General features: G+C 41.8%; 2 protein-coding genes across 2 annotated transcripts; one reads left to right on the top strand and one right to left on the bottom strand.

Moving 5' to 3' along the window:
• The first annotated feature begins 1,906 nt into the window (after positions 1 to 1,906).
• On the top strand, positions 1,907 to 10,713 carry LOC130203753 (cAMP-dependent protein kinase type I-alpha regulatory subunit). Its single transcript, XM_056430150.1, has 11 exons — positions 1,907 to 2,020; positions 3,602 to 3,817; positions 4,792 to 4,956; positions 5,077 to 5,168; positions 5,264 to 5,325; positions 5,424 to 5,470; positions 5,570 to 5,728; positions 5,809 to 5,869; positions 6,693 to 6,814; positions 7,985 to 8,066; positions 8,170 to 10,713. Exons 2-11 carry the CDS (start codon positions 3,644 to 3,646, stop codon positions 8,340 to 8,342), a joined length of 1,137 nt encoding a protein of 378 aa, XP_056286125.1. The 5' UTR covers positions 1,907 to 2,020; positions 3,602 to 3,643; the 3' UTR covers positions 8,343 to 10,713.
• A 1,388-nt stretch (positions 10,714 to 12,101) lies between these two features.
• On the bottom strand, positions 12,102 to 21,370 carry fam20a (FAM20A golgi associated secretory pathway pseudokinase). Its single transcript, XM_056430507.1, has 11 exons — positions 20,545 to 21,370; positions 18,930 to 19,123; positions 18,698 to 18,748; positions 17,360 to 17,438; positions 17,050 to 17,142; positions 15,320 to 15,435; positions 15,000 to 15,180; positions 14,051 to 14,160; positions 13,867 to 13,948; positions 13,725 to 13,784; positions 12,102 to 12,860 (listed from the first exon to the last, which is right to left on the bottom strand). The coding sequence occupies exons 1-11, from the start codon at positions 20,913 to 20,915 to the stop codon at positions 12,608 to 12,610; spliced, it is 1,590 nt and encodes a 529-aa protein (XP_056286482.1). The 5' UTR covers positions 20,916 to 21,370; the 3' UTR covers positions 12,102 to 12,607.
• Positions 21,371 to 23,362: the final 1,992 nt, after the last annotated feature.

Genomic DNA, 23,362 nt, shown 5'->3' with positions numbered 1-23,362 from the left:
CTTCAGGGAGAGGAATGTCCGGGTAGATTGGCTCAGAGGGCGCACACCACGCGCCGAGTCGACTATCACAAATTTAAACAGGATAAAAGATCAACGAGTCCACCTCCTCGATGTGCCGGGTCCCTTGGGTCAGTCTACACTGTTGTTATTATGTTATCAACTTCCAATGTCCACACCGCAAAACAAAAACAGCTGATGGGTGGATGCTTCAATTTGAGGTGCATGCTGATTGGCTGGTGGAACCAGGTTGACCCTCCTTTCCGGCGTTTCCATTGGTCGAGCTTTTTAGAGCTTGAGTTGATTTGCCAATAAAACAAGAGACGCCCATTTATCAGAAAATACGGTTGATTGGCTTATTACACGTACAGTGTCGTCACGAGGACTTGTTTTCATGATTTCATTGGATGAACCACGTGTCAAGCTTTTCTTCCTGCTTGTCGGCGCAGCGACACACCGACGACCCTGGGAGAGATGTGCAACTGATGAACAAAGACATTCAGCTGTTGTTTTATTGATTTATTGTTGTTGATTGGAATAGTATGTTGTTTGTTCTTATTTGCCTTTAGCCATTGTCTGCTGGGGGAGCAGCATCGGAGCCGGTGACACCAGCCGTCTTAACAAACTGGTTAGGAAGGCTGGCTCCATCATCGGCTGCAAGCTGGAGCACCTGGAACAGGTGGTGGAGAGGAGGACGTTGAAGAAACTGCTGTCCATATTGGACCACCCGGACCACCCTCTCCACCACCTCCTACAGGGACAGAGGAGTACTTTCTCCAGACGTCTCCTCACGCTCTGCTGCCACAAGGACAGATACAGGAGAACATTCCTGCCGACGGCTATGAGGCTCTACAACAGATCACCTCTTGCCAGATCATAGTGCAATAATAACTTAATATTTACACTATGTTGATCTGCACTTCACACATTTCATTTGTTTGCACTACACACATACACACACATTTCATTTCATCTGCACATATACACACACTTTGCTTTTTGCACACTGTCTATATTTAATATTTTTGTATTTGATTTGTCATTGGTGTTGTGTGTTGTGTATGCATGTGTGTTGTATATGTACATATATATTTAGTTTTGTATTTTACTTTTATTTTACTTTGTATACTTCTATATCTTTCATCCCTGTTTCTTATATTTTGTGTTTTTTTATTTTTATTCTTGTGTGTTTGGTTTATTGGTGCTGCTACTGTCACGACAAATTTCCCCTTGGGGATTAAGAAAGTATCTATCTATCTATCTATCTATCTTTAGGTATATTTATTTATTTGTACGTTTATGTTTGCATAGCCTACCCAAATACAGATGTTAAATAGTTCCCCTGAAGTTTTATATATTTATTAGACCCCTTAAAAATAGATCTTTATATAGCTTATCTTTACTCTTTACTTTACTGTATATCATAGATACATACTACTTTTACTCCATGACCAGCTTATCTAAAATTATGCTTTATTATAGATTAAACTACCAAATATGATATAAATCAATAAAATTAGCGACCAGTCAAATGTTAGAATACTGCTTTGAATTTGTTTTACTGGTAATAACATTATATGTAATACTATAATTATGACAGGGGTCGTATTTCTGTTTAATTACATGTGTACATCATGTTGGTAATAACAATAAGTCCATGCACACTGCAGTGAACCAGGAGGTCTAAATAAAGACAACACTGAGAGATTCCTTTTATCAGGCTAATTTCTAATCAGATCTAAATCGATTTTTTCTTCTTCTCAATTCTAAACTATTTCCTTGACGTCACGGTTTCCGTGTGGTCCCCTTTAAGGTTGCCAGGGGTTACGTGCTCACATGTCAGAACTAGGAGTATTGACGTCAGTGACGACCGTTGATTGGCTCTCAGCCGTATCCGGTGGGGCAGCGGTCCAGGGCTCGGGGAAAAAAATCGAAGCGAGGAGGATCTGGTAACGGTACGCTTTGAGAAATATCATCCATCCGAGTCGCTATCGAAGGGCTCGGCAGGAATTTACAGTTCATTGTGAGTATTTGCGTTTCTCCAGTTCATCTGTCATCTGGATAGGTGAAATTTGTTCCCTCCGTCTCCCGTTTGTTTATGATAGAACTCAAGATGGCGTCATTGGAGGAGAGCTTTGCCTTTGCACCGAGCTAGCCAGCTAGGCATCAAACTAGACACACCGTTTTGCGTAACGTCGGACAAAGACGGTTACGCGAACGTATACAACGTCACGTATTCACACATTTGGTGTTTACGGGTTATTATTATTTCGGGCAGGTAGCTTCTCCGTGTCAGTCTGTTTGCTGTTATTTGCGCTGCAGCCGTCAGCCTCCTCATGAAGCCTTCCTGACCTAGACGGTGTTACAGACGGGGCATTTGCTTCACACTGTCCCTTAAAGGGGATAACATTAACTCAATGTGTAAACCATTAGATGCGTTATCATCATCCATCCTCCAGCATAGCCCTTTGTCACTTTTTCAGCAAGGTCATTTGTGCATCCTAGTGTTTACTCCTAATTTAATTGACAGCCAGCTTCTGAGTAGACAGCAGAGGTTATGCTGCAGCTCAGTAACTGAATCAGAAAATGTACACGTTAGTCATAAACGTTCACTTCCTACTATATTTGAACAAGAACAATTTACTGTTAATATATGGCAGGAAATCCCTGCTGTTGAGTCTGTAGTCTCATCTCTTTATTGATCTATCCTGGTTGGAAAACAGTATCATTTCTCACTTCAGTTATAGGTTTAGATTAAAGCAAGCCTGCCAAGTTTGAACTGTGAGTGTGGTTAGTTGCATAAAGGGTGTCAGCCTCATCTTTGATAACAGGACCAGTAATCTCCGCCGGGCCTAGTTTGATTAGATATGATCCGAAGACCATTATACGAATGCACATGCATGATACTTTTGCAAGAACAGGAAGTTTGTCTTTTACTCATAAAAAAAGAAAGAAATGCACATGTCGGTTACATGAGGCCTTCCTGTTTTCGAACAACACAGCTTGATCAAGCTCAGAGCCATCTGAAGAAGCCTATATAAGGCTGATCACATGATCTGGGATCTGTCGGGCTATTTGGCTCAGTGGCAGCATTGTGTCCTGAGATGTTGAAATTCAAAGCAAGTGCACTTGCTTTTATGGTTTGAATCCAATTGATTCTCTGGCCTTCATTTCACCATTTGCCAACAAAAAATTAGGCCTTGTGTATGATGCTGCCTCTATGATAAAAGGGATTCTTTCAGGCTGGTGAAAGTCAAGTTGTTTTGAGTAAATAAACTTGGTCCTAGTTTGTTGTTTGTGTTCAGATCTGTGTGAACACATCATATGACCCATTTTCACTGCTGACACTAAGAAACACTCAGTCTCCTTAGTACCAGAACAACACCCCGTCTCTCTGTGCCTTCACACTCTGGGTCTATTTTTCTCACATTCTTACGTTTTCTGTCCGTCCATTTCTCATCACGACACACACACACAGTCACCCTTTACTCTGCGCTGCTCTCTGGTAATCCTGTGACTCCACGTTGTGCAGAGATGATCTAAAAACTATGCTCCTCCCCCCCCCCCCTTCCCCCCACCCCACGTTACTGTCCACTCTCACCAGTAAAAAGGTTAAAGGTCACAGAGCAGGGTTGTGGTTGTCGTCATGGCGTCTGGAAGTACGAGCAGCGAGGAGGAGCGCAGCCTGAGGGAGTGTGAGCAGTACGTGCAGAAACACAACATTCAACAGCTGCTGAAGGACTGCATTGTCCAGCTGTGCACCTCCAGGCCGGACAGGCCCATGGCCTTCCTCAGGGAGTACTTCGAGAGGCTGGAGAAGGTTTGTGTCTTTGCTTTTTTGTTTGTCCTTATTGGTCAGTGGGCAGAAGGCAGATCATTGATCATTCTATACTCCTATATTACACCAGACAGTTGCTGTTTCATAAGTCAGCTGATAATTGACATCATAAACTGTAGCTACACTTGGTCGGGCTATCTTTCCTTTTTATATCTCTGGTGGAAAACAACAACACATGACACAGTGGATGTCAATGATGAAGCAGTTTCTTATTTGGCCTAAAGCACTTATAATAGTAATGTTTTGCTTTAAAGCTTGTATATCTTTTTAACTTTGATTTTTTTCCATCATAGTGTTTGAGAACAGCACCGTGGCTTAGAAACAAGTAGCAATAACAAAAACATGTTTATAACATTAAGAGCTAATCAGCTTTCTAACTTTAATGCCTTTTATTTTTTCCTCTTTTCGGTTGTTTCTGTGCGCTGCTCACTCTGTGACTAGTCAACAAAAGTTGTGTGTTCAGTACACACATGCTTTGGACTTCCCAATGTACATTTACACTTTGTTCCAGCTTGTGAAAGCTGTTAACATTCACTAAAAGTATAAGTAAAAAACATATAGTTTAGTGAAGTTAGTGCTGCTTAATTTTAATGATTTATTAAATTCAGTTTAGAAATACTGCTAAAATAATTATTTACATTCCACATCACCACACTTACAGAACTTGTAGCTTGTATGCTATCTAGCTATCTTACTAATTTGAGATGGAGGTTATTTTAGAATTTTTTTGGCGAATATTTTACAGTTTACTATCCTATTTATAAATTACTGTATTTATTCAGATTAGTAGTGCTTTAAATGAAACGCATAACATGGTTTTCTTTGAAAAATAGTTTTGTTTTTGCCTGTATATGGTACTTTATGTTGCACTTTATTGGCCAAAAAGTGCTTTTATAAATGGCCAATGACTTAACTTAGAGGAACTTAAGACCTCAACTCCCTCCTCTCTCCTCCAGGAGGAGGCCAAGCAGAACCAGCAGAATGCCGGCAGCTCCCGCTCAGACTCGCGTGATGAGGAGGTGTCTCCACCCATGAACCCCGTGGTCAAGGGTCGCCGGCGGAGAGGAGCCTTCAGCGCCGAGGTCTACACGGAGGAGGACGCCGCCTCGTATGTCCGAAAGGTAGACGGCGAGAGTGTCGCAGATGGCGGGAGTGTCGCAACGCCGAAAATCTACATCAACAATCTGATGCTATCGGTAGGATGAGCAGTCGTGTGACATCTTTTGTGCGGTTTTATTCAGGTCATTCCAAAAGACTACAAGACGATGGCAGCCTTGGCCAAAGCCATCGAAAAGAACGTGCTCTTCTCACACCTGGACGACAATGAGAGGAGGTACCGTTTGGAAAGAGGGCTTTTTCTAATAATAAAGTTGTGTTAATTGTGTAACTGTGTTCAGCTGAACATCTCAAACGTCTGCTCCTTTCCAGTGACATCTTTGATGCGATGTTTCCAGTCACCTACATCGCCGGGGAAACAGTTATTTTGCAGGGTAGGACGACATCTTTTCAGCGATTTAACGTGAATCCAAATCCTGGCATGTCCTCGTGTGGAGCTAACGGTGTTCTTGTCACCCCCCTCACCCCACAGGTGACGAAGGTGACAATTTCTATGTCATCGACCAAGGGGAGATGGATGTGAGTATCCCATTCCTCATCATAATTAGCAGGAAATGGTTTTTTAAAATCCCGTTTTGCACTTTTAACACCGCGCCGTCTACGCCATCGATGTGACAGGTGTATGTGAACAACGAATGGGTGACCAGCATCGGGGAGGGAGGCAGCTTCGGCGAGCTGGCCCTGATATACGGCACCCCGAGGGCGGCCACGGTTAGAGCCAAGACCAATGTGAAGCTGTGGGGCATCGACAGGGATAGCTACAGGAGAATACTTATGGTAAGCAGACGTGTTGTTGGTATGGAATGCACAGAGAGACACATGTTTATGAAGTCAACACCAGTATCTTTTCTCTTCAGGGAAGCACTTTGAGAAAGAGGAAGATGTACGAGGAATTCCTCAGGAAAGTGTCCATTTTAGGTGAGTTCATGTTTGTATTATATCGGCCTCATCCAGAGTCAGAAATACACGAGGGCAAAGGGCAAAACTACCTCTAAGAAATATAATTGTGCCCCTGATATCACGAGGAGAGGGGCAAGAAATTACCCCATAATTTCCTCGAATAATTCTGATAATTTAATACTGTTTTGTTTGTGTTCTTTGTTGTGTGTGTCCTATCTGTGTTGCCTGTACTAGGTAGGTAAATAAAAACAAATCAATAAATATAATTTTGAATTATAAAAAAAACAAAAAATAAGTCGAAATTGTTAATAGTTGTTTAAAAATAAAATAAAAAAATAACCTCAAAGAAATAATAATAAAAATAAATAAGATTGTCTGATTTGTTTAAATAAATCTAAGAAAACACTTTGAATCTGTAGGCTACTGCCTAATAGTCTTATAATTGCCATTGTTATGACAATTTATCATATACTGTAAGCCTAAATAAGTATATTTATTATTTTTGAACAAAGGTTAAATGTTATTTCACAAGTTTAAAAAAGTGCCCCCAATTTCTTTTTAAATGCCCCTAGATTTCAGTCAGTGGGGGAAAAAACTGTCCCCTTAGAAATATGTAAATGTCCTCCCCTGGCCTTATCCCAAAACTTAGAATAGAAGAAGAGAAGTATTCAAACTTGTGTTTTTGTTGCTGAGATTAAAATAACCTAAAAGGGGTTTGCTAAAAATATCTCACTTGAAATGAAAACAGGTTAAACCTTTTAAATGAGTGTTCCTATGTTCTTTTTACTCTTTATTTGTTGTCTGTCACTTCCGCTGACTTTTTAAAAAAAAATTTTTTTAGAGTCTCTTGACAAATGGGAGCGCCTGACAGTCGCTGACGCTCTGGAGCCCGTCCAGTTTGAGGACGGACAGAAGATTGTTGTGCAGGGAGAGCCGGGAGATGAATTCTTCATCATCCTAGAGGTATGTTTACGATGAATAACTTTCCCTCACGCACACGCCTTTTACACACGCCTTGATTTGACCTTTGCACTCTGAAGTTTAACCAGTTGTATAATTAGTTAAAATTGCATCAACCAGTTGATCGATGGGACTGTTTCATCTCTTCAAACTAGTACAACCTGTTTGTTATTTAACACATATTTGGTGTTTGAACTGAAACGATTAGTCGATCAAAAGAAAGTTAATTTGTATCTATTTTGATCATAAAAATTAATAAAATGCAACAAAGTGACTAAATAGTGGCTCCCGTTTCTTAAATCTATCAATGTTCTCACATTTCTGTGAACTAACAATATGAAAATATCAATTATGATGCACAATTAATTTATGATTTAAAAAAGAGGAGATATTTTGGAGACAAAATAATGAATTAATTGATCATGATGCTAATTATTAGTGTTAAATGTATTGTTCATTATTGGTATTAAACTGATTTTAATCGAGTCAGAGTCTGTATGCATGAAAACATTTCACTGAATTACTGATGTCTGTTTTTCTACTTTTCACGAGTTAAGTTGTTTCATTGATTGAAAGCTTCGTTTCATTATTGAATGTGATCACATTGTCATAAACACACACATGCTTATGTAATGTGTCACTAATGCAAGAGTCATGAAGATCTGAATGAATGAATTCCTGTAGCTCGCCATCAAGAAATGAAAGAGTTAATATGATCAGTTAACTGCTGGTGGTACGAGTTATTTTTAAAACCTATTTGTCTTTTTAACCCTTGTGTTGCCTTCGGGTCATTTTGACCCGATTCAATATTTAACCCTCCTGTCGCCTTCGGGTCAATTTGACCCGATTCAATGTTTAATGTCGGTGTTCTTTCGGGAGTCAACAAACAAACATAAAGTACCTCACACTTAAACTTGGAAAACAATATAAATTCTAATAATTTTCTGGAGATTTTAATAGCTGGGGTCATATTGACCTCAAGGGTAAAATATGTTAGTAAATATAAAGGTAACAGGAGGGTTAAACATTGAATCGGGTCATATTGACCCGAAGGCGACAGGAGGGTGAAACATTGAATCGGGTCAAATTGACCCGAAGGCAACACAAGGGTTAAGAATGAACTTTTATGGATATGATTTTTTCCTCTGTCGTGTGTGTTTGTGTGTGTCTCAGGGCTCTGCAGCGGTGTTGCAGCGTCGCTCAGAGCACGAGGAGTTTGTGGAGGTGGGGCGATTAGGACCCTCTGACTACTTTGGTAAGAACTCATCACCACACTTTTTAAAATGTAAAAAAAATTATTTCATCTAATTACTTGATATCTCCACGTTTGCTAAATGACTTCTGCGGCGTGTCTCCAGGGGAGATCGCGCTGCTGATGAACCGCCCCCGCGCCGCCACGGTGGTCGCCCGCGGCCCCCTGAAGTGCGTGAAGCTGGACCGGCCTCGCTTCGAGCGCGTCCTGGGTCCCTGTTCAGACATTCTCAAACGTAACATCCAACAGTACAACAGCTTCGTCTCGCTGTCCGTCTGAAGGGGGGGCGTGTCTCTCTCCCCACCCCCACCCCAACCCCCCTCCCCCTCCTTCCACCATCTCCCTCCTTTCTCCTTTTTATTCCCCGGGTCCACCAATGCGATTTGCTTTTCTTTCCTTCTTCTGTTCCGTTTGCTTTCCTCCCTTTTCTTTTTCTTCTGATTTTGTGTGTGTTTGTTTCACACACAAAAGATATTTAAGTCGTCGCCACGCGTCCCACTGAGGTGACTTTCAGCCATTCACCAGCGCTTGTTACCAGCTGCTGTACCCGCTACCCTGTATGCACAGTCACATCCCACGTTACTACCTATGTTCTCAACGTACTCGCTGGTTACGCTTTTCTTTTTTCTTAGACTCAAAAACGCAAAAGCAGGATTTGTGAAGGAGATCTGGAAGACTTTAGGTTCTCAGACGGATGAGACGGGACAATCAAACTTTACACGCCGCTTTTTGGTGAATTTGTTGCAGATGTATGTCGAAAAGGGTCAAAGAAAAGAAAAAAGATTTCTTCTTCTTACCCGTTAAAGAGTTTTCTTTTTGACTCTGGTCAGTCTGATTAGATCAGAACCTAGAAACTGTCCAAAAAACAACAAAAAGAATAGGATCACTTTACATTTTATCAGATGTTGTTAAGGTTTTAGCGATATGACCGATGTGCTACTTTCGTTGTTTTTTTTTGGTGCTGTGAGACGGCGACGAGTCCGTTTCTCTTAGTCGGAGAGAGCTCGTACAACTCGCGGTTATTTTATTGTGCCAAATGTTTATTATGGTCACAACAGCAAACGATGCATTGCCGCGAAAGTGCAAATTTGGAGCTCCAAACAGGAAGTAGTTATTACCCATAGTGTCCTCCTTAATCTGTGGAACGACCATACGAGAACTGCCTTGACTAGGAGAGAAAAGAAAGGGAAATAAAAACACACACAAGAGTATTAAGTGTATTTCAGTATTCAATTATTTTTAGTATATACCAAATAACTTGGTTACTATGGTTTGTAATCAAAATGTTATCATAGTATAGTTAAAAATGATCATAGTTCTATTACCATCATTGATTAAATGATAAACTTATGGTTTGGAGTGATGGTAAGCTTAAAAAGAAATAAAAATAGGTTTAACTGTCTTTTGTAAACACTTATTTTTCCATAAATTCTATTTTAGGTGTCCAGTGCCACAAAGTAAAATAAATGCTCCTTCTTGTCAGCTGACAAACGACAGTATGTAAATCATATTGTGTCTAAACGTCACGGGGTTCAAACTTTTTAAAGAATAGATCAAAATGGTTTATTGAAGTGAAGTCTTTGGGGGGGGAAAGCAACGAAGGTTTATGGATTTCGGGACACCTGAAGTATTTATGTATTAAAGCGTCGCAGGTGAGCGGATATGTATTTAAAACTAGTGTCATTGCTTATTGCCTGTTTGAAAAGGTGGCTGTCTTTTCATCAGATTAGCTTGTGATCTGTTCTCTACGCTTACTTGGCATGATGTTTTAGGCATCCAGTGATCCGGTATGAATGGAAGCGTGTATTTAGAAGAAGAAGAAAAGAAAAAACGAGAAAAAAAAACCTGCAGTCGTGTGCAGAAGCAGGAACTTTGTCAAATATTTTGTTTGTTTCTCCCTCGCTTAACTGCTTCATGACTATTTAGATGGCATACAATGTTTAAATCTGTGTGTGTGTGTGTGTGTGTGTATATGTGTGTTTTCCTTTTTTTCTTTTTTAAAGATCTTTACCAAATCACAAAATGTTGACTTTTGGATTATAGGCTTAACTCTTCATTCCTGCCTCACTTGTCTGTTACCAGAAAGGACATGGAACCAGTGGTGTGTCGGTCCCGGGCTCATCCGGAGCACCGGGATGCGGCTTGGAATTGAGATGTTTGTCTGTACGTCTGAAAAAAGATTAGATTTTTTTTTTTGGTGCCGAGTTTTGAAGGGGAGCCAGGTTTAGTGAGAAGACGTGAGTAATATGTTTCTTTACAGTTAAAACTGATCATCTTTCATATTTGATCCTTATCCTGACTCCGTTAGGCTTCACTCAACCTTTTATCGAAATATTATTGTTTTTGTGTAAATAGCAGCATCATTTTGGGTTTTTATTTCTCAAACGTTTAGCCACACTGCAATTGTCCCGGTTTGCCTTAGCTTACCTAACCCGGGCTTACGGTAGTCGTCAATCACCTCCTGCTAGCCCGATCTTCAGTGAGTTTGTTAGGTCTGCAGCGCTGAGAGCTGCAGGCGATCAGAGGACCATTCTTTTTCTATTCTACCCTGTGTTCAGTTTGATCTCCTGTATGTGCAAAGATGTTTATCCTTTTGGTATAGATTGTTCCAGATGGCAGTTTAAGCAATAAAAAAGTTTAAAAAGATTTACCTGTTTGTCGGCTAAGTCCTTTTTTATGTTGCTTGGCTGTGTTACTGCAGTTGTACTGGAGGTCCAGTGCAGTCGTTCCCTCTTTCTGTCACTGACTTTTTGATTTATTTGGATTGGATGGTGTTTTGGTGGCTCTGAAAACGGATGTAATATGACATCTGTCCACCAGGGGGAGACATGTTGCAGAAAAGCCTAAAAGCACAACATCATCCCGTAAGTCTGTTATATTTTACTCTATGAACACATTACACAAATTAAACTTTACTCCATTTATCTTTTATGAAGGATTAATTTCTAAACATGCTACCTCTGGTTAATACTACTCATAATAATAATAATACTCTGAGGATTGTTATGACTAGACATTTTAGGTAGATTTTCCATGCTGTGATATTTTCAAATAATGAGCAGAATTTTTAATTTATTAACAAATGTACTAGCTCTGGGGAAACTACCAACATTTACCACATTAAAATGGTTGCTATTAATTATTTGGAGTTGTATAAAATCAATCTGGTCCTTAATTTCCTCTATCTTAATTCTTGACAAGGGGTTTAACATTATACATCCTGTTGCTATGTTTTGGTGAAGCTGCGCTGTGGAATGAAGGTGTTTACCACATTGTATGATCTCACTGCTTATCCCTGTCTGACTTTTTTTATGGCATCCCAAAGACATCTTAAAAATAGCTTTGGATGTTCATCTTTAAATCACACGGAGACCTGGAATGCATCAGGATTGTTAGATAAGAACAAAGGAAGTAACGAAGGCCGAAGCTCAAGCGCCTCCACAGTGAACCGTTGGCTCGGTTCTGAATCATTAGGGCGGTGTGGTATCGCACGTGCTTCTCTGTTGCTTTAGGCTAGCAGCCACGACTCTTGTCTCCACCTGTTTGAGCCGACTGATGTGTTGAACCTCTTTAAACCTCCTGTTACCTTAGGGTCAATTTGACCCCATTCAATGTTTAACCCTCCTGTTACCTTTATATTTACTGACATATTTTACCCTTGGGGTCAATTTGACCCCAGCAATTAAAACCTCCAGAAAATTATTAGAATTAATATTGTTTTCCAAGTTTAAGTGTGAGGTACTTTATGTTTGTTTGTTGACTACCTAAATAGCCCTTTAAATATATAAAAAAGTTGATATTTCTTATATGTTTGACACAGTGAAAAACAGCCTGGGGTCAAATTGACCCGAAAGAACACCGACATTAAACATTGAATGGGGTCAAATTGACCCTAAGGTAACCGGAGGGTTAAACCAATGAGACACACAGATTACACGTCTGGAACTCGAGGTGGAGGGAACCGACTGGCAGCTTTAACTGCACCCTTCTCCCACAAATACATCAATGCACACACTTAACACATCTGTTACTCGCAGGTGATTATTTATGTTCAAAATAACTTTTTTATTGTATCATTATTACATCACATGGACACACAGATGTTTTATTTCAGTGATAAACAACGGATCCAGTGCATGGCAGCTCTATTTTGTGAATATGAACTCCATTGCTGATTTTTTTTTTTAGGCATATCACTTGAGCTTCAGGTATCAAAGAAAGCTCCTGAAGTCAAATCCTGTTCACTTTTACAGCTTTTTGGGCTTTTAAAATATATCTTTATTTCAAATGTATTAACTCCAAACTGAGCTGGTTGGACATAAAGTGAGAGATCTGTCATAAAAATGCACCCTTGGGGGAATTTATGACCCTGAGAGAAGGAAATTAAAACAAAAAGACAGGAATCTGCAGTGTTTAAAGTCCCACTATGAGATTCATTCCTTCTCTGAAGATTTCACAGTGTTGTTTTTCTCCATTCACGGCTTAAAAACCATCTGAGCAGCGAGCAGCTATACGACGAGGAGCGCCATCCCTTTCCTCCGGGGTCAGCTGACCTTCTCCGTCTGAGGCCTGGATTTGACAAAGTCCTTGGTGATCACATGGCCCTTGCCCAGCCTCCGGACGCAGCCCTGGACCGTTCTCAGGACCTTCTGTAACCGGCGGTCCAGCGCTAAGAGGTGGGGCTCCGTCAGGATGGGCCGCAGAGGGTCTCCCTCCAGGGACTCCCTCATCACGTCGCTGAGCCTCAACTCCGCTCGGACCAGAAGTTGGAGCCGCATCAGGGTGGAGCTCTTTATCCTGAGGAGAGAAGAGAGAGATCCATTTCCCTCCAGACACCACACGTCCCTCATCCCTTCGTAAACCAAACATCTCACGGATAAACGCGTGAATCCACAAGCTGTGTTCCACTTCTTCTTCTAGCGCTGTACTCATTGAGCACAATTATTATGGCTCGTATTACTTACTTTTAATGGTTTTTATTACTTACCTTTAATGGTTTTTAACACTTACCTTTAATGGTTTTTAATACTTACTTTTAATGGTTTTTATAACTTACTTTTAATGGTTTTTAATACTTACTTTTTATGGTGTGTATTCCTTATCTTTAATGTTTTTTAACACTTACTTTTAATGGTTTTTATTACTTACTTTTAATGGTTTTTAACACTTACTTTTAATGGTTTTTATTAGTTACTTTTAATGGTGTGTATTCCTTATCTTTAATGGTTTTTAACACTTACTTTTAATGGTGTGTATTCCTTATCTTTAATGGTTTTTAACACTTACTTTTAATGGTTTTTAATACTTACTTTTAATGGTTTTTATTACTTACTTTTAATGGTTTTTAACACTTACTTTAAATGGTTTTTATTACTTACTTTTAATGGTTTTTATTACTTACTTTGCATGGTTTTTAATACTTACTTTTAAATAGTATGTTCTTCTTAAATCTAAAATGCTGTACTGTAACTGTGCATTGTGTGTATTTATCCTTTACTGTTTGTTATTGTTTTATGTTTTATGTTTTAAGGTCTGTCAAGGGACTACAGATGCAAATTACCTGAAGCTACACTCTGGTACATAGAGCATCAAATGGTGACATTTATGTTTTAACTGTACATGCACCCTTTTAAATAAAGATAATAATACATAAATACTCACATGCAGCACTGGGCTAATGGAGCCAGGATGGACAGCTCATCTTGAGAGTGCTTCCCAAACCTGAGCACGAGATGCGATAAGGAAGTCAAGCCACGACGGTTCAGTTCACAATCATCACAGTTGTTGTTGTTGTTGTTCTTACCCTTTGGCGTTGTCCAAGTGGAGGAGAAACCCTTCGTCCCCAAATTTAGTAAAAATCTCATAATGGTGCCGGTCCATGTTGCCTGTAATGCAAAGGGACAACAGCTTTATAGAAAGATTGTTTCTCAGGGGTAAAGGTTCTGGGGGGTTATGTGAGGAACATGTGCTGAAGTGGCATAAAATACTCGTGAGGAAGTCGAAGATGGACATGTCGATGACGTTGAGGAGCCTGTTGCCAGCGTTATAGGGATACAGCTGCTTTACGGTGTCACAGTAGAAGGGGTTCAATTCCCACCTTTGAATGAAAAGACAAACTACATCAATAAAAAAGGAACTGGTTTTGCATTTGGATGTTTTGATCAGATGTTCAAAACAATTTGAGAAAACACAATTTAAAATGAGCCCTCAGTGCATTGGTTTATAAACATTATTCTAATGATGGTACCGGCTCAGCAGATCTCTGTATGGAAGAGGCTGTAAACTGACTTCATTGGTTACACACGTAGTGGGTGGTGAGCAAAACCAGAAAGGGTTTAATTAAACAAAGTACTCTTCCACCTCCTTCATCCCTAATTAGATTTGTCCAATATGCACCAACAGGATTTACAGGAAATCTGCTCTTTCATTTTACTTTGAAAATACTCGAATTTCCTATCTAACTGGAGGCCCACAACTGTTGGATTACAGTCATCCAAAGAGAGTACACATTTACACCGTGCTGTACGTTTTCATCCAATACATTTGGGAAACATGCGTTTCAACAACATCCCTGTATTCGTATCACAGGAGGTCAAATGGAAGTATTCAATCTCTAAAATAAAGATTATCACATTATTTATTATTATTTAGAGTATTACATTATTTATTCTTACATTAATTATTTATTACATTATTTAGTATTATTATGTATTACATTATTTTTTAATTATTTATTACATTATTATTACATTATTTATTATTTTCTTTATTATTTTATGACATTATTTTTAAAATTATTTATTACATTATTATTACATTATTTATTATTTTATTTATTATTTTATTACATTATTAATTATTTTTTTGATTAAATTATTTATGATTTATTTACATTATTTATTACAGTATTTCTCTCGAGCGAGGTCGAGGCCTTACTCTTCTCGCCCGGTGAAGGTGTAGGAGCGTTTCCAGGGGTTAGGGATGGAGATGCGGGGCGCGATGCTGAGGCCGGGCAGGTAGGCGGACAGGGAGCCCTCCAGCAGGTGGGGCCCACCGCACACCGCATACTCAGTCTTACAGACATACAGGCACTTGGCAAAGAAACACGCGTTGTTCGCTGTTGGGAAGCAGAGGGAACAGGGAACATCAAACCAGAAGTAAAATAACTCAGAGAGGCTTCGGTCGAAATGGTCAAGTGCATTATTTAAGACCACAACTCATCTTCAACATGTGCTGCTGTTCTTTTTTTTAACTACCTGGCGAGGTGAAGAAGACCCCTCGTAGGTCTTCGTTGTGGGTGACATGGAGGACTTCTCCCGTGAGGTTCACCAGCCTGCCAGCCACCGGCGGCACCCTCCGGAAGTCAAGGATCCTAAAAAAAAAAGAAGAAGTTTGGATAAGTTGGATGAGATTCAGAAGAGAAAAGTTCACATTGAATTTAAATGTAAATGCAACGTGAACCCCGTCAAGATGACGGCTCCCTTATCTGCGTCTCCTCGCCTCACTTCACAGGTTCATTTCCACTGATTCTTATCAACGGCTGTATCCCACTGACAGCCTCCACGCTGTGTGATTTCGCTGGCTGTGTTGACACACACTCACACACACACACTACTGAGAGCTTATACCTCCCCGAGGGCCGTGTTGCAGTCTTGTCTTGCTAACAGTAATCAAACAACAATCAGTGTGTGCGTCTGAGTGGCCGTGTGGCAGAGGAACGAGCTGTCTGTTTGGGTTTGAGGACAGTAAACGTGCATTTTGAAAGACTAATAGATACTTAGAATATGAGCAGATAGGCAGCAGAATAATAATTATAGTGATTGTTTGAGTTGTTGACGTGGCGCCGCCTTCCGTCTCTCCGTGAGCTGAAGCGATGACTTGTCATTGTGTGTAGCTCCTTAATGATACTGTCTAGCACAGATGAGGATGTCTCAGAGTGAATCACCCTCACCTCAGCTCATGTGCAATTTCACAACGCGTGTGCGTGTGTGTATGTGTGTGTGTGTGTTCTGCTGTCTGTGGTTTATACTGATCAGCTCTAGTTTGCAAATCCTGGGCTGGGCAGACATGTTGCAGCAGAGTGCTGAGTTTGGGTGATTTATTTGCCCCAAGAGACATAGTTTCATAATTTATAATGATTTGTTGAAAACTATTTCGGATATTTATTACATTTTTATTTTTTGTGATTGCATGTTTTAATTAATTTAATTAATTAAATTAATTAAATTAATTAATTTCATTTATTTTATGTGATTGCATGTTATTATTTATTTTATTAGATTTTTGTGATTGCACGTTTTTATTTTTTGTGATTTTTTGTGATTGCGTGTTGTTTCTGTTATACAACAACAAGTCCTCCTCTGCTTCTGTAAATGTTACAATCAAATTTCATCACTGCTCCACAAGAGATGTTAAAGCTTTAACCAGCTGATGCAACGCGGGCATAATGTTTACCATGTTCAGCATCTGAGTTCAGTTTATCAGTGAGCTGACGTTTGCAATTCATCACTGAACATTGGGAACAACGGAGGATGACGGGAACAACTTCTGTTACCAATTATGTAACAACTCTGGAAGACATATACGTTGGATTTATTTATCTATTTAAACCTTTATCTAACCAGTTGAATCCCTATGAGATTAAAGATTGCTCTTTTTTCGAGGGTGACCTGGACAAGACAGGCAGCAACATAAGAAACACCCAGTTAAAATAAAAAAACACAGAAGAAAAAATAAAAGAAGAAAAAATAACAGTAAAAACATTCGTTGCACTTCAGTTTGCACCACAGACGTAACTGGAGCCAATAAAACGACAGACGTCCAACAAAAAACTAAAATTACACCCAAACACCACAGGCACCACTGCCGCGGAAATTCCCTGAGAGACCACTTACGATACAGAGTGTGTCACAAAAGATGGCGGTTAAAACAAGGACATGCGTAATTATGGGATGGAGAGCGTTCTGAGAGGAGGGGAGTGGCGTACCTGTCCAGGTGAAAGGCGGCAATCTCTGCATTGTGTCTCTGGAAATCAACAAAGTAGAACACGTCTTCTGGAGTCTCCTGGTCCCTCTGCTGCCTGACACACACACACACACACACACACCCACACACACGACAAATACTATCGTCTCAGCAGAAACTAGATGGTTCGGCCTGACCCAGGACTGTAATTAACGGATTGCAGAACCCTCAGTGCCATTCTTCCCCAAACACCTGCACCTTCCTCCACATTAAAATCCATGGGTGGTGTTTAGGGACTAAGTCAGAGATACTGTAGAGGGTTCAGTCCTCACCTCATGGGTTTGAACATCGCTTTGGCAAAGTTTTGCATCTTTAGAGCCAGTTTCAGGTGATGTCCGCTGGGCTTCACAACTAGAGACAGAAAGAGAGAGAAAGACAACATTACGAAAGCTTAACAAAAAACTGTCTAGTCGAGTGTGTGTGTGTGTGTGTGTGTGTGTGTGTGTGTGTGTGTGTGTGAGTATGGAGGGGGGGGGGGGGGGTGGAGCTAATGAATCTCGATATAATGTTGTCGCAATATTAAAAACAAAGTTTTTAATTGCAATAAGATATACCAGGGGCCTCTGGTGAATCCCGCCCCTCGTATTTGGTGTTTGGCTTAATACCCCAGAGGCCGGTCCAAACTGGTTTTGATCTGCCAGTTCCCTGATAAAGTAATTGGGGTTTCTCTCTCTCTCTCTCTCTCTCTCTCTGGCTGTATATTATGATGTCACAGCAGTCGGTCAGGCTAACCACACACGCTGTCAAAGTCCACGGTGTTATTAGTTTACATTCGCATAAGCTGTACAATCACTACTTTTCTCCAGGTCCAATCTGGCGTAAACCGGCCGGTCGACTAACTATGTCGCTCCGGCCACTGAGAGGATGAGAAAATCTTCCGAGGTCACATTGAAGCAGACGGGACGGATTGTTTGGTTGCTATTCTTCTTGGCAGTGAACGATGTGTGTGTGGTCGTGCCTTGTAACCGTGCTGGTCGGGGCACAGGCGGGACAAAAAAAGCTGGCTTTATATAAAAAATATGTGGAAGTCTGAAAATACAGAACTTCTTTTTGCTTTAATGTGCATACTTCTACTTGAAGAAGTATACTACGGCCTTTTCTTTGCATGCTTTGGAGCCGAACAGAAAGCTGCATCATTACTCCATTCCCCATACATGCTAGTTTTGCTCAAATTAAAACATAAAGTCAGAGTGACTTGGTCTTGACGTCTTTCATTGATCCATCCCTCCGTTTGCAGCGTTGCTCTCGCTCAGAGTTCGTAGACGACGGCGTAGGCGGCTTCTGGTTGCGTCAGTCGACGTCGGCTTCCCTCAGACCTATACTGTAATTAAGAGCTCTGCCTTTTGAACACACGCCTGCTTTGTTTTTTGTTGTTGCCCCAGAGAAAAGTTTCTCACGCAGACAGAGACTTACGCCGAATCTGGATTTTGACGCCCAAAAGAACGGGAAAAAAAAGAATCACAAAGGACGCAGTGTGTTCGTCTCCGACGGCGCCGACGAGCGCGTCGAGAACAACACGGAGAGAGAAACAAAGGAGCCGGTCAGAGATCGAACACAAAGAAGATAAAAAAGCCAAACACACATATATAGAAGCCTAGTTGATCAACTACCTTGGGTGCAATCACATGATCCTTTTAGGGCCTTCTGATCTTGAGTGTAATCTGTAAGAGGGAAAGGTTTGTTAGCTCATAATGTAGCATCACACATGTAGCATTTTAACATGGACACAGACATGTATATCGCATAAATCATAAAGTACAACTAAAGGATGCTTTTAATAACATTACGCAATCCCCAAATCATTTCACAACGACACGCATATGTTTTGAATCCATCCGTCACCTGAGCCGACGACGGTCATGCTCTGCATGTCCTTTAGAAGTTGTGGGATGGCGGGGTCTTCGCGGGCGTACAGAGCGTAGCGGTTAATTCCCCGGTGGAACTCCAGCCAGCTGGCGTGGGGGTCGTAGGTCACGTCATGCTTGGTCAAAGTGATGTTGGATAAAGCCACCGCCTCGCTGTAGACTTTCATATGTCTGAGGAGGAAGAGGCCACGCAGAGGTCAACTGAAGGGGATGAAGACGGTAACATAATAGATTTGGGATATGTGTTATCGTACGTTTTTTGAATGTTACATAAACAACAAAGTAGCAGACTGAAAGAGAGCAGGCATTTACTGCTTGGGAATCACTGCTTACAACATTCTTTAAAAGCAGTAGTTTATTTTGGAAAGACCACAGATTTTTTGGAACGGTACTCGGTGCCAGAAATCCACGGCAAAGTGCATTCGACAGGTTTTTCTCAGCAGCAGCTCTTACAAGAATGTGTTTTAAATGAAAGAGGATACGAGCGGCTACACGGGGTCGCAGGGCGTTGGTTGAATTCATTTCACACACTCTGTTTTATAAATGTTTTGTTTTCATTACTCCTCCCGTAGTCAAATTTGCTTTGAAATATCCACATTTTATTCGTTGTCGTATGGGTTCTCTATTGTTTTTAACAGTTGTTCTACCAGCATTTTTAATTTCCACTGCCTCCTCTCCTCTCTGCGAAACTTAAATCCCGAGCCACAATAATGTGAGACCAAAAACACAACGTCTGTGGCTGGAGTGGCACCACATGGCCAGAGCTGACCACGCTGAGTCTCACCAACACAAACAAACTCCATCACTGGGCTGCATAAAGGGCAGAGATGATGGAGCAATAGACCTATAAATATGATATGAAGTGAAAGATCTCGGTAATCAGGACAAGTATAGACAGTGTAGCAAAGAGGACGTGAAGAATGTCTCATAAGGAGCAACATTTAAACGAACATACACGGGTTCAGCAGGAGATTTATTTAAAAATCCATTTCCTTGTTATTTATGATAATAAAAGCTGTCCTAGGTGTGTTTGGCGCAAGTCTTCAACAAGCCTTTGGGCTATCTATTGTTTTGGTGCATATGTATGAGAGAGAGAGAAAGAGAGAGAGGGGATCCATTGCTCATATTTCTTCTTATTTTCCAACACGGCTCCGGCTCCCACCGATTAAAAATGGGCTTTAGCAGTTTTAAATCCTTGTTTACCTTGAACAGAGCGTTCCAGCCGCCAGCTCTCGGGGGGACATGTTTGTGAGTGTTTTCCTGCCGCCAGCCCACTCCGACATTGGACTTTTTTTATGACGCACAGAATTGTCCCATCCTGATGTCTGTCTGTGTGTGTACGTCTGTTATCGTGAACTAATGCACACGTGTGTTTATGTGCACGGACATGTGTGCGTGTCTGCAGGCGGGTTTGGCCGTGATGCCGGTGACCCTGCCCCCGTGACCGCAGTCAAGCCCCAACGAGTCCTCCACACTCAGCCAACATGAACCTGCTCCTCTTGCCGTTGAGCAACACAAGCCATGATAATTGTCAGCCGTCGTAAAACCAAAATAAGCAACGTCCAAATGTGTGTGTGACACCAGAAACTGACCTTTGCCAGCGTGACATCTTCTTCCTATAGTACTCCATCAGCAGCTCCACCTCCAGCAGCCTCTCCTCCGGCGCCAGCATCGGAGTCTGGATGTTGTACAGAGGGTGAGCGAACAGCCTTCTCAGCTTGGAGCCCCCGTCGGCGGCTTCGGACGCCGTGCCGTCCGGAGGCGGCGCCGAAGTCCAGTTGGAGAGCCGCGGGGTGGCCAGACCCCCGTGGCTGGGAAGGGTGAGGTTGTTGGCAACGCCGCATGGACACAAGTGTCCCGATCCCAGCCCCACGCTGCGCAGCTTTGGCAGGAGGATAAAGTAGAGGTCAGCGGAGAAGATGGCTGTGAGGGTCGCGGCTAAGAAGAGACGGTCCCTCCTCATCGTTTGAACACAGATGAAGAATGAAGAAGGAAGCTAAAGAACTACGTGCTGCTCCACCAAAGAGAGAGAGGCATCACTTGTAGTCTCTCTCACAGTCAGCCAGGCAGAGGTTTGTCCAAGTCTGTCTCTTTCTCTTTTCTATCTGTGTGTTTCAGTCTGTTGCTTCCAGCCTCACTTCTCCTCCTCCTCCTCCTCCTCCTCCTCCTCCTCCTCCCTGGGCAGCGACTGAAGAAAGAGTCGAGCCGAGAGCGAGCATGTGTTCGCTACGGCCACTGATAGTTTAGCTGCTTCCAGGGAACCTGCCGCTCTTGGGACGAGAGAGCGAGAGAGTGTGTGTGTTTGTGTGTGTGTGTGTGTGTGTGTGTGTGTGTGTGTGCAGGTATACACACACATCAAATGACAGGAAAGGAGATTGAGAGTGAGCGGGTTTAGAAAACACACACACACTCTGAAGCAGAAGTCCTTGGGAGCAGGAAGGGGTGGAGACTGTGAACCTCTTCTTGTCACATCGGATCTGAATGAAACCACGTCTGATGCAATGTGTGTGTGTGTGTGTGTGTGTGTGTGTGTACAGCTGCAGTTCCAAGTCCAGTTTTCATTCATGCATGTGTGTGTGCGTGTTTAAGTTGGCAGGGTGATTGTGAATGTGCACGTGTAGATTTAAAGGTGTTTTAGTGTGTGTGAAGTGTGTGTGTGAGCGTGCAGACAAGCTTCCCTTCCCTCTGTCATCTCCTCAGCTCCTCCTCATTAAAAGAGTCCTCTTTCACTCCATCAAATCCTCTCGTCCCCTCCCATCCCGCGCTTCATGTCCTCCTTCAAGACGTTCATCCTCTTTGCTCCTCTGCCATCTTTTCTATCTCTCTCTCCTTCCTTCTCTTTTCCTTTCTCCTCTCCCTCTCTCTTTCTCCTGCTTCTTAATTCTTCGCCACAGACGTCCAGTCTGTTTTGCTCTGGGCAAAGATTCCCACACATCAATCCCTCTCTTTTTCTCCCTGTCACCCTCATGGTCTACGGAGGAGACCCACATTTAAAAAAAGGGCAGTGCTGGAACAGTTCACAGTTCACAGGACACCTTTCCTTTCCTCTCTCCCTCTCCGATTCCTGTGAAAACATACAGTGTATGAATGACGACGGCAGTTTTCCCCCCCATTACGCCTCTAAAAGCCCTCAGCAGCTTTGTACTAAAGCAATAAAGACCTCACAGAGCACTTCCCTGCCTGCATCTGCGCTGTTGTTACTCTGGTATTTTGGAGCATCTGTCGTCTATTTAGGTGTGTGTGTGTGCACAATTACGCACGAGTGTCTGGGAGTTGTTCTCCAGGGTATTTGACCTCTCTGAAGAGAGGACGGAGCGAGAAAAAATCTTTGCTGATGTTGTAAATTAGAGAAAAGCAATTATTAACCTGCCATTTAGCCGGATTGTAAAAAAGCTTCTGTTTTACACACACACACACACACACACACACACACACACACACACACACACAGACACACACAGGCTAAGTGGGTGACTGCTGCCTTCTTGGAGAAGACAAAGACAGAAGGAGACGTTTTTGTTGTTGTTTTGACCCAAATGCATGATGTAAAGAATATCTGTTTTTAGACCAGCGGAAGCCACATTTCTTCACAACTGAAGGAGCTTTCCATTTTAAGTTTTTGTCAGCTGGTCATGGTTTCTCTCTCTCTCCCTCTCTCTCGAAGAGCCCTCAACTAAACAACAACAAACTGAGAAATATTTATGAATACGTCTTTTTCCTTTTTATTCGTCTGCACGAAATATGGGTGGGATAAATACATGCATCACTGAATGCCAATCTCCGTATCTGTTGCCTCCCAGCAGTCATATAGACATATATTCAGATGTTTGTGAAAACAACAACACATTTCACGAATGCTATGTTGTCTTATAGATGCCTCGGGGGCAAAAGTGCAGTCTAGATGACTTGCTCTGTTTGTCCCGGCTGTGTCTGTTTGTATTTATCCAGGGAAACGAAGTGGAGAAGGGGCTCTGCGCTCACTTCCTCCCACGCTAAAACGTGCTTAAAATAACCAGGGTTATTTTGTTTCCAGGATGAGCAGGCAAGCCTTTGCAAAGAAGTTGCAAAATTGTAAAATGGAAAGAAAGCAAAAATAGGGCATTAAGTCTTGCGTCACCAATTTGTGCAATTCAGCAGAGCCTTCATGCATTCATGTGCAGGGTTGGGTTGAGATCCATGGGTGTGATGGCTCAGATGTCTGTCCGTCTGAATGAGTCAAAACAAGTCTCAGACATTAGGACATTTTACACGGCTGATAAAAGAAATACAACCATGAGGGTATTGTGGAGGTGTGTAACCAAAACCTTTTAGCACCACCGAGTTTAAAGGCTGGCAACAAGGAAACGTTATCGGGACATCAAAACTCCAGGAAGTGACTGCGCCGCCCGGCCAAGAAATAGCACAAAGCAC

Source organism: Pseudoliparis swirei, chromosome 13, assembly GCF_029220125.1.
Source record: "Pseudoliparis swirei isolate HS2019 ecotype Mariana Trench chromosome 13, NWPU_hadal_v1, whole genome shotgun sequence".
NCBI classification, from domain to species: Eukaryota; Metazoa; Chordata; class Actinopteri; order Perciformes; family Liparidae; genus Pseudoliparis; species Pseudoliparis swirei.
Note: the sequence above shows the minus strand (reverse complement) of the source record. Positions and strands in the feature narration are given on the sequence as shown.

Coding starts and splice junctions, on each gene's coding strand:
- LOC130203753 (XM_056430150.1), top strand. CDS start 3,644: ATGGCGTCTGGAAGTACGAGCAGCGAGGAGGAGCGCAGCCTGAGGGAG. Junction 4,957..5,076: donor CCGCCTCGTATGTCCGAAAG/GTAGACGGCGAG, acceptor GGTTTTATTCAG/GTCATTCCAAAAGACTACAA. Junction 5,870..6,692: donor CAGGAAAGTGTCCATTTTAG/GTGAGTTCATGT, acceptor AAATTTTTTTAG/AGTCTCTTGACAAATGGGAG.
- fam20a (XM_056430507.1), bottom strand. CDS start 20,915: ATGAGGAGGGACCGTCTCTTCTTAGCCGCGACCCTCACAGCCATCTTC. Junction 17,439..18,697: donor ATCATGTGATTGCACCCAAG/GTAGTTGATCAA, acceptor TTCTGTCTCTAG/TTGTGAAGCCCAGCGGACAT. Junction 13,949..14,050: donor CATCTTCGACTTCCTCACGA/GTATTTTATGCC, acceptor TTTGCATTACAG/GCAACATGGACCGGCACCAT.